Genomic DNA, 19893 nt, shown 5'->3' on the forward strand with positions numbered 1-19893 from the left:
CATACATCCACGCATTCACTTGATTTTGGCTTACGGAAAACAAAATGCTTACCTTATTATCTTTCCGCGGCAATTACGACGACTCGTCACCGATATTATACTAGAGCCAACAAATCCCGATTCATGGTTGACTTTGAGTTTGATAATGCTGTTGTCAAGAAAACTTTGGCCCAATTTTAGGGAAAAATGGACATGTTCCAAGGAAACATGGAAACCATCATGGAATACCTTTATGCACAGAGGGCTTCTACCTCTACGAATCCTGCTATTGTTATTGTCACCAGTGCTACTGCGGTAACTACTTATATTGCTGATGTTGTTACTAATATTGAGACCCTGGTTGAGGCAGTGGTTCCACCAACTGTGAATCAGCCCATCTTCTCATCTTCTCCCAACAGGCTTGCTTATGCCTATCCATGGGGAATGCCTCCTAATTTTGTTTCCCAGTTCTCCAATGGAGGTGCCTTCATTCTACACCAAACTTGTGCTGCCTCTTCTGCTACTGTGAATTCTGCTTTTGTAACGCCCCGATTTTTATTAAGTGTTATTATTACTATTTTTATAATGTTTGATTTATAATTATTTCGGTAAATTATTTTATTGTGTGTTAATATATTATTAGAGTTTAATTATGAGAATTGTGGTATAATAGCTATTGGGCCTAGTGGTGTATATAGTAATTAAGGGAGGTGTAACAATTAAGCCCATTAGTTAGTTTTTATTTAATTAAAACAAAGAATAGAAAAAGAATAGAAATAGAATAGAAATAAGATAGAAAGAGAAAGAAGAGAAATAGAAAGAAGTAGAGAGAAGGAGGAGAAAAGAGAAGAAAAGAGAGAAAAGTTAGGGTTTGGAGGAGGAAGAGGAAATTGGAGAAGAAGAGCATCATCTTGATCAACCCAAGCTTGCTAGAACACTATAGAGTAACTCAATCATCATCTCTAAGGTAAGGGTGTGAGTTATCATTTCCTATAATTATGAAAATGATGGGTTTTATGTGGGTAATGGTCGTTAGAGGATATTGTTGGGTTTTGATGTTGTGATTGGATTCCTTGATTTGAAAATGTTGTTTGTGTTCTTGATGTAGTGTTGATTGTTTGTGATTATTGAACATGTATCAATTCTTTGCAAAATGTTAGGGTTAGGTTTAGAAGAATGATAAATAACATTGTGTGTTGTGTTATTGTTGATGGTTTGGGGTTGATGTATGTTGTGAAAAATATGCTATTGTGCTGATGAATCAAAGTATGAGTAATTTCACAAATTGTGAATTTAGGAAGTGTTGGAAATTAATTGAATGATGTTTAGAAGGATGAAATAAAAGTTAAATGGTGGTTAGAATGGATTTGTAATATTGAAAATATTCTAGTTCGTTGAATTCTAAGAATGAGACTTTTTACGGAATCGTAATCGGAGGTCCGAAAGGTATTTAACGATCAAAAACGCATTTTCTCTGTTTTCTGCTAAATTCGCGGCGCGAAAGAGAGTTCGCGGCGACAACTGAGTTGAAAACAGAACTCTTTTGTAAACTTCAAAAAGTCATAACTTTTGAACCGTAACTCCGTTTTGGTCCCCGTTCGAAGCGTTGCGAAGCTTCTGAAATTTTCTACATGATGTTGATGTTTATAGGCCATTATAAGGGCTTATATTAATAAGTGACTATTTTGGAAAAGTGATTAATAATTGATATAGTAGGAAGCCTATTTGATTAATGAGGACTATCACTTAACTATAGTGTGTAGGTGTGCGATGTAAATAAACATAGCATGAGGTTGAATTACCTAAGAGATCGCATGATGAAACAATTGATTGTGATGAATATTCTCATTTGTTTTATATATAAACATATGTATGAATGTTGGTGAAGATGATGTTGTGTGAATGCTTTTATGCAGGTGAATGGCGACGTGGCCTAAATGGCAATAGCGACGTGGGCTTCGGCCATTTTGATGAGTTATGTTGATGCGATGATGATTTTGGTGTATGTGTATCATTTATCATGGAGTCACATACATTTGCATAAGCGACGTGGCCTTTTGGCAATAGCGACGTGGCCTTTTGGCAAAAGCGAAGTGGGCATAAAGCCTTGGCCTTGATGGCAAAGCGACGAGTCGGTACCGCATAGCATTTGCATAGTTGAGTCACATATGTTGGTTATGTTTATTTCCACATTCTGTGATAATTGTTGTTGTGTGACGGTTTATGATGTGCGGTGATATTTTGCGATGATGCGATGAATCGTAATGTTTTATGATGGATTCATGAAATGTTAAAGTGATGAGATGCTATGATGTAACATTGATGTTGTGGATGATTATTGACTTTGTTTATGATTACATACATAAGCATTCAACTGAAGGATTGTGCGATGTGGTAACAATATTCCTAACTTTCCGAATTTACTTATATATTGCTTATCATTATCTTGATTATATGATTTGAGTATCTCACCCTTTTGTTGTTGGCCGTTACCTTTATATTGGTAACGTGCAGGTGCTCCGCGTTGAGAGGAGGATAGTGGTAGCACACGTTTGGCGTCATTGCTCTGATTAGGATTGTAACACTCAGGGGTTAATGGACGTTTTTCATAATTTTGATAGTAACAATGCCCTTTTGTATATCATTGTATATGATAGTTGTGATGGGCATTACTTTACTTATTTTCTGTTGAATGTGTAGATGTACGACTCAACTTAATTATCTAAATGATTTCCGTTGCGATGTTTTATGTCTTGCTGCTATATGGACTAGGTGAATCCATATACAGTGTTGTTTATTATTTAACAAGGACTAAGTGGATCCTTGCGCAATTGCCGTGTTGTGCAATTTGTTTAAGTGTTGATGAAATGATATATGTGATGCCTCAAATTTGTGTGAAATTTGTTTACTCTGATTTTTAATTGAATTTACGACGGGTAGAATTGGGGTGTTACATTAGTGGTATCAGAGCAGGTCGGTCCATCCGACCACGTTGTTGAGTCTTTTGTTGTTTAACAACCTTGTGTTGTTAATTTGCTGCTAATCCTTGTTTGTGTTGTGAGAAGAAGTGTAAGATGGCCGGAAGAAACGCTGGGAGGAATGATGAGGCTCTTGCTGCAGCTATACAGGCAATGGCTCGGGCGTTCAAGAACCCACCAAATGCTGACGAGAACGTGGGGTCTCGTAGTCTGGCGACATTTCAGAGGGAGAACCCGCCTACTTTTATGGGTAGGTATGATCCTGAAGGAGCCTTGGCTTGGTTGAAGGAGATTGAAAGAATCTTCAGAGTGATGGATTGCACTCTTGTGCAAAAGATCCGTTTTGGAACTCATAAGCTGTCAGGTGAAGCCGATGATTGGTGGGTGGACACTCATCTAAGGTTGGAAACTGCGGGCGAGGAGATCACGTGGGAAGTGTTTCGTAGAGAATTTCTGAGGAAGTATTATCCAGAAGATGTGCGAGGAAAGAAAGAGATTGAATTCCTCGAGTTGAAGCAAGGGAACTTGTCAGTCACAGAGTATGCTGCTAAGTTCACTGAATTGGCTAAGTTCTATCCTCACTATGATGGAGCCAATGCCGAATTCTCTAAGTGCATCAAGTTTGAAAATGGATTGCGTCCGGAAATTAAGAAAGCTGTGGATATCAAAAGATTCGTGTCTTTGCGGATATGATTGATACTTGTAGAATCTTTGAAGAGGACAACAATGCACACTATAAGATCTTGTCTGAGAAGAGAGGAAGGGGCCAACACAACCGTGGTAAGCCATATGAAACTCCGGTTGGAAAAGGCAAACAGAAAGTGATTCTGGGTCGAAGAACAAGTGGGGGAGATGCTCCTGCTAATGTTATCTGTTTCAAGTGTGGAAAGCCGGGTCACAAGAGTAATGTGTGTAGGCTTGGTGAAATGAGATGTTTCCGTTGTGGTATGCCGGGACATGCGGCTCGTGATTGTAAGCAGAAGGATGTTGTTTGCTTTAACTGTGGAGGGTCAGGCTGTAATTGCGGACTTGCCGGTGGTGTGCAATTTCCCTGAAGTTTTCCCGATGAGATTCCTAGTGCACCGCCAGAAAGAGAAGTTGAGTTCACTATTGACCTTGTACCTGGTACTAGACCCATCTCTATGGCGCCGTATAGGATGCCAGCGTCAGAGTTGGCTGAACTGAAGAGTCAGCTAGAGGATTTGCTTGAAAGGAAGTTTGTGAGACCTAGTGTATCACCTTGGGGAGCTCCAGTTTTGCTGGTGAGAAAAAAAGACGGAAGCATGCGACTTTGTATTGATTATAGACAATTGAATAAGGTGACGATTAAGAATAGGTATCCACTCCCAAGGATCGATGACTTGATGGATCATTTAGTGGGTGCTCGTATTTTCAGTAAGATTGATCTAAGGTCGGGCTACCATCAAATTAACGTGAAAGATGAGGACATTCAGAAAACTGCTTTCAGGACTCGTTATGGACACTACGAGTACACGATGATGCCTTTCTGCGTTACTAATGCGCCGGGAGTATTCATGGAGTACATGAATCACATTTTCCATCCTTATTTGGATCAATTTGTGGTGGTGTTCATAGACGACATTTTAGTTTATTCTAAGTCGGAGGAAGAGCATGTGGAACATTTGCGTATTGTTTTGCAAGTGTTGAAAGAGAAGAGATTGTATGCTAAGTTGTCTAAGTGTGAGTTTTGGTTGAGAGAAGTTAGCTTTCTTGGTCATGTTGTTTCCGGTGACGGAATTGCGGTTGATCCATCGAAGATTGATGCGGTGTTGCAATGGGAAGCTCCTACGTCAGTTACCGAGATAAGAAGTTTCCTAGGCTTGACAGGTTACTATAGGAGGTTTATAGAAGGCTTTTCTAAGTGGCACTTCCTTTGACTAAGTTAACTTGTAAGGGTGCTGCTTTTGTGTGGGATGTCCGATGCGAAGAAAGTTTCCTTGAGTTGAAGAAAAGGTTGACAACGGCTCCGATTTTGATTTTGCTAAATCCCGAGGAACCGTTTCTGGTTTATTGCGATGCTTCGAAGATGGGATTAGGAGGTGTGCTTATGCAGAATGGTAAGGTGGTTGCTTATGCTTCTAGACAATTGAGGATTCATGAGAAGAACTACTCTACGCATGATTTGGAGCTTGCGGCGGTTGTGTTTGTTTTGAAAATTTGGAGACATTACCTTTATGGATCTAGATTTGAAGTCTTTAGTGACCATAAAAGCTTGAAGTATTTGTTTGATCAAAAAGAGCTGAACATGAGACAAAGGAGATGGCTGGAATTGCTAAAGGATTATGACTTTGGGTTGAACTACCATCCGGGAAAAGCGAATGTGGTGGCCGATGATCTAAGTAGGAAGACTTTGCATATGTCGACCTTGATGATGAAAGAGTTGGAGTTGATTGAGAAATTCCGAGATATGAGCTTAGTGATCGAGGTGACACCAAGAAGTGTGATTTTGGGTATGTTAAAGATTAACAATGATTTTCTTGATAGCATTAGAGAGGCTCAGAAGTTGGATATGAAACTTGTTGACGTGATCATTGGACTCGGACAATCTGAGAATGAGGATTTCAAATTGGATGCACAAGGTGTGTTGAGGTTTCATGATAGGATTTATGTTCCCGATGATGTGGATTTAAAAAGGATGCTCTTGGAAGAAAGCCATAGGAGTAATTTGAGTATTCATCCCGAAGCGACTAAGATGTACCAAGATTTGAAAAGATTATTTTGGTGGTCGGGAATGAAGCGTGAAGTAGCTCAGTTCGTGTATGCGTGCTTGACTTGCCAGAAATCAAAGGTGGAGCATCAGAAACCTGCGGGGTTGATGCAACCGTTAGAAATTCCTGAGTGGAAGTGGGATAGCATTTCCATGGACTTTGTGACTTGTTTACCGAATACATCTAGAGGATGTGATGCTATTTGGGTGATTGTTGATAGGCTTACGAAGTCGGCTCACTTTATTCCTATTAACATAAGTTATCCGGTGTCGAAGTTGGCAGAGATTTATACCAATGTTATTGTGAAGCTGCACGGTGTTCCTCTTTGTATTGTTTCGGATAGAGATCCGAGGTTCACTTCAGAATTTTGGAAGAGTTTGCAAGAAGCTTTAGGTTCCAAGTTGAGGTTGAGTTCGGCGTATCAGTCTCAGACGGATGGTCAAACGGAGAGGACTATCCAATCCTTGGAAGGTTTGTTAAGGGTGTGTATTCTTGAACAAGGAGGTTCATGGGATACTCACCTTCCGTTGGTGGAGTTTACTTACAACAATAGTTACCATTCAAGTATTGGAATGGCGCCTTTTGAAGCTTTGTATGGGCGGAGGTGTAGGACTCTGTTGTGTTGGCATGAATCTGGTGAAAGTGTGGTACTTGGACCCGAGATTGTTTGAGAAACTACCAAGACGGTTAAGATGATTCGAGATAAGATGAAGATTTCTCAAAGTAGGCAAAAGAGTTATCATGATAAGAGGAGAAAGGATTTGGAATTTCAAGAGGGTGATCATGTGTTTCTAAGAGTCACACCTATGACCGGTGTTGGACGAGCATTGAAAGCTAAGAAGTTGACTCCTCGTTTCACTGGACCGTATCAAATTACGAGTAGAATGGGAAAAGTTGCTTATAGAGTGGCATTACCGCCAAACCTCTCGAATTTGCATGACGTGTTCCATGTGTCTCAACTTAGGAAGTATATTCCGGATCCGTCTCATGTGATTCAAATGGATGATATTCAAGTGCGCGATAACCTTACGGTTGAGACGATGCCTTTGAGGATCGAAGGTCGTGAGACGAAGTCCCTACGGGGAAAGGAAATTTATTTGGTGAAGGTTGTTTGGATTGGTGCAGTCAGAGAAAGCACGACATGGGAATTGGAGAACAGGATGCGCGACTCCTACCCCGAGTTATTCGAATGAGGTAATTTTCGAGGACGGAAATATTTAAGTGGGGGAGAGTTGTAACGCCCCGATTTTTATTAAGTGTTATTATTATTATTTTTATAATGTTTGATTTATAATTATTTCGGTAAAATATTTTATTGTGTGTTAATATATTATTATAGTTTAATCATGAGAATTATGGTATAATAGCTATTGGGCCTAGTGGTGTATATAGTAATTAAGGGAGGTGTAACAATTAAGCCCATTAGTTAGTTTTTATTTAATTAAAACAAAGAATAGAAAAAGAATAGAAATAGAATAGAAATAAGATAGAAAGAGAAAGAAGAGAAATAGAAAGAAGTAGAGAGAAGGAGGAGAAAAGAGAAGAAAAGAGAGAAAAGTTAGGGTTTGGAGGAGGAAGAGGAAATTGGAGAAGAAGAGCATCATCTTGATCAACCCAAGCTTGCTAGAACACTATAGAGTAACTCAATCATCATCTCTAAGGTAAGGGTGTGAGTTATCATTTCCTATAATTATGAAAATGATGGGTTTTATGTGGGTAATGGTCGTTAGAGGATATTGTTGGGTTTTGATGTTGTAATTGGATTCCTTGCTTTGAAAATGTTGTTTGTGTTCTTGATGTAGTGTTGATTGTTTGTGATTATTGAACATGTATCAATTCTTTGTAAAATGTTAGGGTTAGGTTTAGAAGAATGATAAATAACATTATGTGTTGTGTTATTGTTGATGGTTTGGGGTTGATGTATGTTGTGAAAAATATGCTATTGTGCTGATGAATCAAAGTATGAGTAATTTCACAAATTGTGAATTTAGGAAGTGTTGGAAATTAATTGAATGATGTTTAGAAGGATGAAATAAAAGTTAAATGGTGGTTAGAATGGATTTGTAATATTGAAAATATTGTAGTTCGTTGAATTCTGAGAATGAGACTTTTTACGGAATCGTAATCGGAGGTCCGAAAGGTATTTAACGATCAAAAACGCATTTTCTCTGTTTTCTGCTAACTTCGCGGCGCGAAAGAGAGTTCGCGGCGCCAACTGAGTTGAAAACAGAACTCTTTTGTAAACTTCAAAAAGTCATAACTTTTGAACCATAACTCCGTTTTGGTCCCCGTTCGAAGCGTTGCGAAGCTTATGAAATTTTCTACATGTTGTTGATGTTTATAGGTCATTATAAGGGCTTATTTTAATAAGTGATTATTTTTTGAAAAGTGATTAATAATTGATATAGTAGGAAGCCTATTTGATTAATGAGGAATACCACTTAACCATAGTGTGTAGGTGTGCGATGTAAATAAACATAGCATGAGGTTGAATTACCTAAGAGATTGCATGATTTAACAATTGATTGTGACGAATATTCTCATTTGTTTTATATATAAACATATGTATGAATGTTGGTGAAGATGATGTTGTGTGAATGCTTTTATGCATGTGAATGGCGACGTGGGCTTCGGCCATTGTGATAAGTTATGTTGATGCGATGATGATTTTGGTGTATGTGTATCATTTATCATGGAGTCACATACATTTGCATAAGCGACGTGGCCTTTTGGCAAAAGCGAAGTGGGCATAAAGCCTTGGCCTTGATGGCAAAGCGACGAGTCGGTACCGCATAACATTTGCATAGTTGAGTCACATATGTTGGTTATGTTTATTTCCGCATTCTGTGATAATTGTTGTTGTGTGACGGTTTATGATGTGCGGTGATATTTTTTGATGATGCGATGAATCGTAATGTTTTATGATGGATTCATGAAATGTTAAAGTGATGAGATGATATGATGTAACATTGATGTTGTCGATGATTATTGACTTTGTTTATGATTACATACATAAGCATTCAAGTTAAGGATTGTGCGATGTGGTAACAATATTCCTAACTTTCCGAATTTACTTATATATTGCTTATCATTATCTTGATTATATGATTTGAGTATCTCACCCTTTTGTTGTTGGCCGTTACCTTTATATTGGTAACGTGCAGGTGCTCCGCGTTGAGAGGAGGATAGTGGTAGCACACTTTTGGCGTCATTGCTCTGATTAGGATTGTAACACTCAGGGGTTAATGAACGTTTTTCATGATTTTGATAGTAACAATGCCGTTTTGTATATCATTATATATGATAGTTGTGATGAGCATTTGTTTGCTTGTTTTCTTTTGAATGTGTAGATGTACGACTCAACTTAATTATCTAAATGATTTCTGTTGCGATGTTTTGTGTCTTGCTGCTATATGGACTAGGTGAATCCATATACAGTGTTGTTTATTATTTAACAAGGACTAAGTGGATCCTTGCGCAATTGTCGTGTTGTGAAATTTGTTTAAGTGTTGATGAAATGATATATGTGATGCCTCAAATTTGTGTGAAATTTGTTTACTCTGATTTTTAATTGAATTTACGACGGGTAGAATTGGGGTGTTACAGCTTTCCCTTGGGGTATGCCCACGCTTCAATCCTCTCAGATGGTTGATATTAGAAACCATGAGAACATTCAATATCAGGTTCATCATGCTTCTAGGCCGATCAATGTTGACACTCCTGATAATGATGTTGAATAGCAAGGCTTGTGCCTCCACTTCTAGATTCCTTCCCAGGAAGCTCAGCCTGTGGCCTAGAACCAGTATCAAGCTGTTCAGAATACCTATTATAGGGCAACATATGTTTCCATGAATATGCACCTGTCAATCCTGCATTTCATTATGTGCAATCAGGGGTACCTCTAGCTCCTAATGCTCATACTGGAAGGAAATTCCCTCAGTTGTGAACTTTGTTCCTCAGACTGTCCCTCCTAGTTTTTCTTATCCTCCTCAAATGTTGTTTACTCCTCAATCAATGCTTGTTCAGGCATATGTTCAGGATGTTTCTCGACAAGCCAGTCAGGTTGTTGTTTCGAATGCTAGTATGGCTAGGCCAACGGACTATCAGTTGCTAGATGATAAAATCAAGGCTATAGAGAGTTTCTCGGTTGTTGACATGGACACCAGAGATCTGTGTTTGATCCCAAATGTGGTACTTCCTCAAAAGTTTAAGGTACCGGATTTACCAAAGTACAAAGTATTGAGTTTTCCTCGGAGTCATGTTATGATGTACTGTAGGAAGATGGCATCCTACATTGATAATGATGACTTGCTGATTCATTGTTTCCAAGATAGTCTATCTGGGGCTTCCTTGGATTGGTACATGAGTTTGGAGCGTAGCAAAATTAGGTCGTGGAGAGATTTGTTTGAAGCTTTCCTGAAACAATATACGTACAATTTGGATATGGCACCGACTAGGTTGCAATTGCATAATCAATCTCAGAAGTTCAGTGAGACATTTACAGAATACTCACAGAGGTGGCATGAAATGGCTTATCGAGTCAGGCCGACTTTATTTGATAATGAACTTATTGACATCTTCATGGGTACCCTATAGGGTCTGTATTTTGAGAAAACAATTGGCAATTCCTAACGAATTTTGTAGATATTGTGACTATCGGAGAAAGAATTGAGAATGGGGTTAAATTTGAAAAAATTGCAGGTACTGTTCCTCAACAAATTGTGACTAAGAAACCACGTGGTAGCTTTCCCAAGAAGAAAGAAGGTGAGACAAGTGTTGTAACGGCTAGTGTCCACCCTCAATATCAGACTCATATGGCTCCTATGTCATATTATAGTTATCCATACATTGTTTCTACCAAATATCAACAACCTCATTTTCAGTACCAACCGCAGAATCAAAATCAACAGCCTGCACCGACTCAGCCGACTCAAACTCAACAGATAGATAATAGGGGTCAAGGTCAGGGGCAGAATGACCATAATAAATATGGTAAACATCCATAGTGGGACAAGATTTCGGTACCATACGCTTAGTTGGTACCTTATTTGGTTCATGTGGGGGTTGTCGTGCCAAAGGAGATTCCACCAGATATTCCTCCCTATCATGCCAGATACAACCCTAATGCCTCATGTGGCTACCACGTTGGGAATATATGACACTCAATTGAAGATTGTTGGCATCTCAAGAATAAAATTCAAGAGCTTATCAATCATATGTTCTATATTTTTCGAAAGAAAAACTAAATATAAAGACAAACCCTTTGCCAAACCATAATGGGCCAGCGGTCAGCATAGTGGTTGAAGAAGAGACTGCATGATCTATCAAAGGGGTCATTAATGTGAAAACTCTGATGTCAATAGTTGGCGAAAAGCTTAAGGAGAATGATTTTCTGGAAGGTGTTCATGATAATTATGTTGTGTATAAATCAGATCCTAATTATTGTGATGTTTTGAAGGGTTATGTTCAAAACTTGATGAATCAGGGAATGATGCAGTTCTCGAGGTCAAAAGTGGTTGAAGAGATTTTTGTCACCAAACCAATAACCGTTGTATACAGAAAAAATAAAATCCAAGATCCTCCCAGGAGGATTCAACCTATCCATATATGTGTTCCTAGTCCGTTCCCATATCAAGACACTAAGGCAGTACCTTGGAGGTATGATATGACAGCGTACATGGGTAGAAAATAAATTCAATTTTCTAATGTTGAAATTGTTAATATAGCTAGAATGGGAGGCATGACTCATAGTTGTCATGTATTTGCTCTGAAGTACACTCCTAGGGTGTCTCCATCACCCACAGTTCTCCCTTCTAAAGAGAAGGTCCTTCATGTTCCTCCTCCACAGGCAGTGGCATCTGTTCCCACCACTCCGGTCGTGACGACTATTCCATTCGTGAGAAAGGTTATTCTGGATAAGGTTGCAGAATCTATAACTTCCAAGGTAAATGGCGGATGAATGAAGACGAACAGGTTGAAGGTTAAAAGAAGAGTATCTTTCTTGAGGAAGGCTAAGAATTCCTTAAATTGATAAAAAAGAGTGACTTCAAAATAGGTAACCAGCTGGGTCAGACTCCCTCCAAAATATTTATTTATTTTTACTACTGAGTTCTGAGGTTCACCGTAAGGCATTGTTGAAAGTCTTGAATGCTGCTCACGTGATGCAGGATATCACGGTCTATCAATTTTATGACGTGGTTGCAAATATCACTGCCAACAGATACTTTGGATTTAATGAAGCAAAATTACCTCCTAAGGGATAATGGTTGATAATGGTTCCTTGCGTAATGTGATGCCGAAAGCTACATTAAGCCAATTACAGTTTAAGGGACTTGAGATGAGGTCCAATGCGTTAATTGTTAGAGCTTTTGATGGATCTAGAAATAGGTTACTGGCAAGGTGGACCTACCTATTTATGTAAGACCTCATCAGTTCACTATCACCTTTAAAGTCATGGACATCAATCTGGCCTATAGATGTTTGTTGGGTAGACCTTGGATTCATGTTGCTAGGGAAGTGACTTCTATGCTACACTAAAACTTGAAATTCATGTTTGATGACAAATTGGTTATAGTTTATGGTGATGAGGACCTCTTGGTTAGTGAGCTATCTTCATTCATATAGATCAAGACAAAAAAGGGTATTGTTGAGATTTCGCTCCACTGTTTGGAATTTGAAGATGTTAGCTCTGCTACTTCTAATCATGATCAGTCATCTGCAACAATCTTATCTTCAGTCAGAAGTGCCATGCAGACTCTGAAGAAAGGTCCTTTATCTGTTTGGGGTCAGGTTGTTAATATGACATAGAAATACAACAGATTCGGTATTGGCTATCATCCCCCAGCTTGTAAAGCAAGTATGGGGAAGCAGAAGAAGTTTAATTTATTAAAATTTAGCAGCGCGGGTTTCCAAAATAATCACACCGTGGAAGTTGTTGGAGAGGCTAGTTGCAGCAGACAGGAAACTCCTAGTTTTGTATGCAGATGTCCTCCGGGATTCAAGCTCACCAACTGGACGACTTCTGTGATTCCTATAGTATATTCATAGAAAATGTAATACATTTTGTTTTCTTAATCCCTTGTATTCTTCTGAGACAAGAGGATAGCTTGTAAGGGCCTCGTTGCTTAAAAGCATTATGTGATTAAATAAAAAGTGTTTTTATATTCAAAATTATGTTCCCTTTCTTTTAGTTATTTTAATTTTTCACAAAAAAAAAAAATGAAATGGAAAACGCTTCTTTTTCTTTTTCCACTTTATCAAAAAGCATACTAAAAATAAGCTCATAACATGCAGAGCAAATAAATCCATTGATAACAACTCGACAAGAATCTGCTGTAAGTATGGACTTCCAATCAACCAAGTTAAAGATGACAGTGAGGAAGATTGTGAATTACTGCCTGAGCTAGCAAGGCTCCTTGAGCACGAGGAGAAAGAGATTCAACCATATAAAGAGCCAGTGGAAGTTATTAATTTGGGTTCTGAAGCAGAGAAAGAAGAGGTGAAGATTGGGACATCTCTTGTCGAGCATGTACATTCTAAGTTGGTTAAGTTACTGAATGAATATGTTGACATCTTTGCTTGGTCTTATCAAGATATGCCAAGGTTGGACACCAACATTATTTAGAATCACTTGCCACTCAAGCCTGAATTTCTTTCAGTTAAGGAGAAGCTCAGAAGGACCAGATCCGACATGGCACTTAAAATCAGAGAAGAAGTTAAGAAGCCGTTTGATGTTGGCTTTTTAGCTATATCTGAGTATCCTCAATGGGTCACCAATATTGTTCAAGTTCCGAAGAAACACGGGAAGGTCAGAATGTGTGTAGATTACCAAGACCTCAATAAAGTGAGTCCAGAGGACGATTTCCCTTTGCCTCATATTGATGTTTTAGTCGATAATACAACTCAATTATCCATCTTTTCCTTCATGGATGGTTTCTCAAGGTACAACTAGATAAAGATGTCACCAGATGATATGGATAAGACAACCTTTATCAAGCCTTGGGAAACTTACTGCTATAAAGTTATGTTGTTCGGCTTGAAGAATGCAGGGGCAACATATCAACGTGACATGGTAACCCTCTTTCACGACATGATTCATAAAGAGATTGAGTTTTATATGGACAACATGATTTCCAAATCCAGAACTGAGGATGATCATTTGGAACATTTGAGGAAATTATTTTCCAGGCTTTGAAAGTTCAAGCTACGATTGAATCCAGTGAAGAGCACTTTTGGGATCCGGTATGGTAAATTGTTGGGTTTCATAGTAAGTCAAAAAGGCATTGAGGTTGATCCCGATAAAGTTCGAGCAATCCAAGATATTCCACCTCCCCTAACAGAGAAAGAAGTATGAGGTTTCCTTGGTCGACTTGATTATATTTCCAAATTCATATCACATTTAACAACTACCTGTGAACCAATCTTCAAATTGTTGAGGAAGAATCAGTCTTTCAGGTGGAATAATGATTGTCAAGTGGCATTTGACAAAATAGAAAAATATTTGCATGTGAAGGAGAATAGCGAACCATAATGCAACGGAAATTAAAATTTTCTCCTTTGGTGATCCTTACGAATGGGCATGATCAGTAATAGAATAGTTACCTCTTATGACGATTGAAACCTTTGATGCAGATCTACGGAGCGATCACGAACGTTGAACGATGACAACGCCTCTACTCAGTCCACACGAACGAATTCCTTCAATCTTAGTGCTAGCTGCTACGAGTGAAGGCTTTGAGTGAGAGAGAGAGAGAGAGAGAGAGAGAGAGAGAGAGAGAGAGAGAGAGAAAACGAAAATGCAACTGCACTTAATGCTTATACACAAGGGTTCTATTTATAGAACCACTTGTGTCGGCTTCAAGCTAAAAAGCCCACTTAAGTGTATGTGGCCCATATCTTATAATATGCCAAATTCACTTAAGCGCGTGGTACCTTACCATATTTCGTATTCTACTTAAGTAAATTGTACCTTACGATGTTCTACAATTCACTTAAGTGCACCGTACCTAACGGTGTTCCTTAGTTACTCTATCTCTCATCAATCCGTCCTTTGTGTGTGATCCTGTAGGTTTTTACGGCATTGGCAATTATATTAAATCACGTATTTAACATAATAAACAGTGAGCGGTATCTAGCAACACATCACTGCTACCCAAGACACGAAAATGTCATGTGATCTGACAAATCCTTCTGTGATAATACTTATGCGTATAATTACCCTTTTGCCCTTATGTCTATATTGAACACAAGGCATAAACCGTGTCATCCTTGTCCAGTTCAATATTGGGCCCATAGACATTTATCCAGTTACGCAGGATGGGCAAATTCCATCTAGGTCACTCATGTCCCTCAGTATGCTTCGTGGAGTACCCATCAACTGTCTTTATGGTTATCCAGTTACGGACAACGTTTGATCAGCAATAAAGCACTCGACTCTACATCTAGGGTCTATAGTGGTTTCATGTCGAAGGGTGGTATACACCATTATCACCATGAGAATAACTTATGACACTTTGCATAACTTTCTATATAGTATTCTCATAGCGGGTCAATCCAGTATAAATATTACTCTTAACATTCATACCTATGTTTAAGACTTGATAACTCCTTATCCATGATCCATGAGATGTGATCATCAGTCTATATACACAATAGTCTTTATGCTTTAGTGTTATCCCACTTCACAATAAAGCTCGACTATGGATACTTTAAGAATAGTGTCCTTATGTTTAATGTGATCTCATGATCAAGTCACACTTGATTCATTAAACGGACTAGCTATTCTAGGGACTTTATTAAACAAACGTAATAAAGAAAAAGCCTTTTATTATTAATAAATAATTCGATACAAGTACCAAAAGTATTAGCCTTTAGGGCTTACACCAACAACATGAACCACCGATCCTCATACCATCTGTTCCTGGTAGGCCTCTTATTATGTATCTTATGGTACTTGATGAATCTATGGGATGTGTTTTTGCTTAGCATGATGACATATGCAAGAAAGAACATGCAATATACTATATGATCAAGAAATTCATTGAGTGTGAGACCAAATACTCACTTTTAGAGAAGACTTGCTGTGCTTTGGCTTGGGTTGCTCGACGCTTGAGACAATATATGGTTTGCCATACTACTTTGTTGATATCCAAAATGGATCCGATAAAGTATATATTTGAAAAGCCTGTTGTCACTGGTAGAATTGCTTGTTGGCAAATGTTGTTGACCAAGTATGATATCCAGTATATGACTCAAAAAGTTATAAAGGGGAGTATTTTATCTGACTATCTTGCTCACTAACCTGTGGAAGGTTATCAACCATTGAAGTTTGACTTTCCAGATGAAAATATATGGTTTATCAGAGACTATGCTATTCCAGGCCTCGAACCAGAACCGCGATGGACGCCCGTGTTGGACGGCGCTTCTAATGCTCGAGGTCATGGGATAAGCACAATCATTACTTATCCAATTGGCTTCCACCTTCCATTTACCACTAGATTATGCTTTGACTGCACCAACAATATGGGTAGAATATGAAGCATGCATCTATGGTATAGAGGGGACCATTGACTTAAGAATCAAAATTCTTGAAGTGTACGAAGATTCTGCTCTGGTAATCAATCATGTTAAGGGTGACTAGGAGACTCATGATAGAAAATTAATTCCTTATAAAGAGCATTTCAAAAAACGAATGCCCTACTTTGATGAAATCTCTTTTCACCATATCCCTAAGGAAGAAAATCAGTTGGCAGACGCTCTAGCTATGTTGGCATCCATGTTTAAGGTCAAATGGAAGAATGAAGCACCTGCAATCTATATTCACCACCTGGATGAACCAGCACATTGTCTAGAAAGCAAGGGGGATTCTAATGATAAACCTTGCTTCTATGACATAAATACATTTCTGGAGAAACAACAATATCCCGAGGGTATATCCATTACCGACAAGAAAGCTTCGAGAAGACTTTCCTCCAAGTTTTTCTTGAAGGATGATGTGCTTTATAAGAGGAATTATGATTATGTGCTGCTTAGATGCGTGGATAGGCATGAAGCAAGCACAATCATAAAATCCATACATGAAGGTTGCAAGGGTGTACATGCAAAAGGTCCTGCCATGGAGGTTGATTGTTACTAGACAATAATGGAGGTTGATTGTTTCACTTTCGTCAGAAGATGTCACAAGTGCTAGATATACAGTGACAAGATTTTTGTGCCACCAACTCTGTTGAATGTTTTGACTTCTCCATGGCCCTTCTCTGTGTGGGATATTGAGATGATTGGGATGATAAAGCCAAAATCTTCCAACGGTCATCGATTCATTCTAGTTGCTATTGATTACTTTACTAATTGGGTGGGAGCTGCTTCATATGCCAATGTCACTCGACAAGTGGTTGCCCGGTTCATTAAGAAAGAGATAATATGTTATTATGCTATTCCTAGCAAGATCATCACTGATAATTCCAGTAATCTCAATAATAAGATGATGAGCGAGTTGTGCGAAGAATTTAAGATCGAGCACCACAACTCTTCACCATATCAGTCCAAGATGAATGGTGTAGTAGAAGTAGAAAATAAGAATATCAAAAAGATTATCCAGAAAATGGTCAGAACTTACAAGGATTGACATGAGATGCTACCCTTTGCTCTGCATGGCTACAAGACTTCGGTTTATACTTCCACTAGGGTAACTCCATTCTCATTAGTGTATGGGATAGATGTTGTTTTGTCCATTGAGGCTGAGATTCCTTCAGTCAGGGTTATCATGGAGGTTGGCCTTGATGAAGCTGAATAGGTTCAATCTCGATATGATCAGTCGAATCTAATTGAAGAAAAGTGTTTGACATTTGTCTCCCATGGTCAGTTGTACCAAAGACGCCTCAAACGAGCTTTTGATAAGAAGGTTCTTCCTCGTACGTATCACGCAGGAGAGCTCGTGCTCAAGAGATATTTTGCTATTCACTCGGATCCTCGAGGAAAATGGACTCCCAACTACGAATGACCTTTCGTTGTCAAGAATGTATTTTCAGGTGGAGCCCTAATCCTCACCATCATGGATGGGGAATATTTTTCGTCACCAGTGAATTCCGACATAGTCAAAAAATATTATGCCTAAAAAGAAATGAGGATAAAAATCCCACTAAATTGACTTTCACAAGGAATATATAGGCAAAAGGGTATCCCGATCGATCAAAAAATGAATTTTCCATGCAAAAGTTAGGGATCAAATAAAAATATATAAAGCTCGCTAAGTTGAAAACCCGAAAGGGAGACTTATGCAAAAATGAGCATCCTGGTAGACGAAAAAATAGAAAATGTCCAGGAAAAAGTTAGGGATAAAGGCATTTGACTATGTTCCTTAAGCCTATCTCACTATAACTAAATCTCAAACGGTTGAAGATCGATCCAATCGTCGTCAATCAAAGCGAAGTATTGGGACTCATGTCCTATAGTGGATGACAGACAATGTTGTAATGAATGGAAAAATACAAAAATACTACCCATTGCCATTTCCTTTATGTTTCAATTTTGCAATTTCCTCTTTAAGGATTTTTACATCCTTGTATGCGTTGTATGTACAGATTTTTCATAACCAATTAAATTCATTTCTTTTATCAATCGCTTTTCATTTCTCCTGCATTGTGTTTGCAAAATAACCGATTTATTTTGATCACATAATGCTATAAAGTTTGGGGAATAATAAGAGCTACATTAAAATAAAACCTTATGCATTGCTATAATCTCCTGAAGAATCCTAAAAGATGATCGATAGTCTAAAAGTTTTGCTTAACATCTGGGAATGTATTGATGACTGCTTGGTTAGATCATACATTTTTGTGCTCTCCAACAGGATTATGTGGAATCCCCAGTAGTGGTGGTAATACACAGGGTTCTCATAAATAACAGTGTCTTTGGTATAGTCAGTGGCGAGTCGAAGTCTCCTCTATACCCAAAACCCTACCTTGCGAATGACATCCATATGGCCGTATGAAGCATTCATACATCATGAATATAAAGCATACATCACATGCAACATGCATATCATGTCCCTCATTTATAATTAATATCCCTATATAATATCGATAAATCCCAGCAGATAAACCTATAAAACTAAAACTTCCATCCCAATATTACATGTGACCATTCACAATGGGAAATTTTCGGATACTTTGGTATTTGATACTCTTCTACCTCGAATACTCGAAAAGCTCTCACAATTCGCGTATTCAGGTTTAAGGAGATTAAATAGGGGCAGTTGTCATACCTTAAAATTTTCCCTCTCATTTTCACATTTTCACTCAACCCTTGACTTGAGATTCATCTGCACACACTCATGTTTCATTCATGTGCATCATTCATTAATTGATACTTGATAGTTGATCACTATAGATTCAAGGCTCTATGGCTTGCAAAGTTAGGGTTTGTGTATGGATCAAACCTTAAAGGTGTGACTTAGCTCTTCATCTGATCACATAGGAAGTGAAACCCTAATTTTCCAGATCTTTAGGATATAGATTCAAGAAGACTTCATCATGGTACACCTCAGGTCATTCAAACCTTAAATTCTTGATGATTTTGTTATGGGACCTTGTGGACACTCTTTGGGCCTTATCTTGGCTATTTAAATCCTAATTGGGGGCATATACATTAGATACTTTCTTGTAGAGTATCATGCTTGATTCAGAGACCTTGATTGAAGAGTATGCCTCATGAAACCCTAATCAGGGAAGTTTTGGTCCTGATGTGCCATGTGGCTTGACTTGTCACCTTGTGCTTATTGGAAACCCTAATTCATTAGGGATAAATGTTGACTAGCATGTTATGAATAATCCATCATCAAATTTGCATGCCTACATGTTTGAGATTTTATCTGATTCAAGCTTTGGTCAAGCATTCACATATCCATCCTATATAACATTCCCTAGGCCATTAACTTTGGTCTCTTAGTGCTTTCAAGTGCATAGGTCTTTGGTTCTTGATTTCATGATTACACTAAGGTATTAATCTTTTAGTATTTTTGTATTTGTCATCAATCCATTGTGATCCATAAGGGCTTCTAATTCTTGATTCATCCATGCATCTTAATTCATTTTATTCATGTGACTCATATGATTAAAGATGACTGATTCATTCATGTATCTAGATTGGTTCTATATGAGATTCATTCAAAAAGTCAAATTAGATTCACTCATACATCATGGACATTCCAC

At 38.3% G+C, this 19893-nt stretch overlaps 2 protein-coding genes across 2 annotated transcripts; both read left to right on the forward strand.

Moving 5' to 3' along the window:
- Positions 1–3053: 3053 nt before the first annotated feature.
- LOC127122776 (uncharacterized) lies at positions 3054–3650 on the forward strand. The gene has a single exon (XM_051053063.1). It carries the CDS (start codon positions 3054–3056, stop codon positions 3648–3650), a length of 597 nt encoding a protein of 198 aa, XP_050909020.1.
- A 2728-nt stretch (positions 3651–6378) lies between these two features.
- LOC127122778 (uncharacterized) lies at positions 6379–6879 on the forward strand. Its single transcript, XM_051053064.1, has one exon. It carries the CDS (start codon positions 6379–6381, stop codon positions 6877–6879), a length of 501 nt encoding a protein of 166 aa, XP_050909021.1.
- The last annotated feature ends 13014 nt before the right edge of the window (positions 6880–19893 follow it).

This window comes from Lathyrus oleraceus, chromosome 2 (genome assembly GCF_024323335.1).
Source record: "Lathyrus oleraceus cultivar Zhongwan6 chromosome 2, CAAS_Psat_ZW6_1.0, whole genome shotgun sequence".
In the NCBI taxonomy this organism is placed as follows: Eukaryota; Viridiplantae; Streptophyta; class Magnoliopsida; order Fabales; family Fabaceae; genus Lathyrus; species Lathyrus oleraceus.

Bases quoted from the DNA above. Each gene is read 5' to 3' on its own strand.
- LOC127122776 (XM_051053063.1), top strand. From the start codon at position 3,054: ATGGCCGGAAGAAACGCTGGGAGGAATGATGAGGCTCTTGCTGCAGCT.
- LOC127122778 (XM_051053064.1), top strand. From the start codon at position 6,379: ATGATTCGAGATAAGATGAAGATTTCTCAAAGTAGGCAAAAGAGTTAT.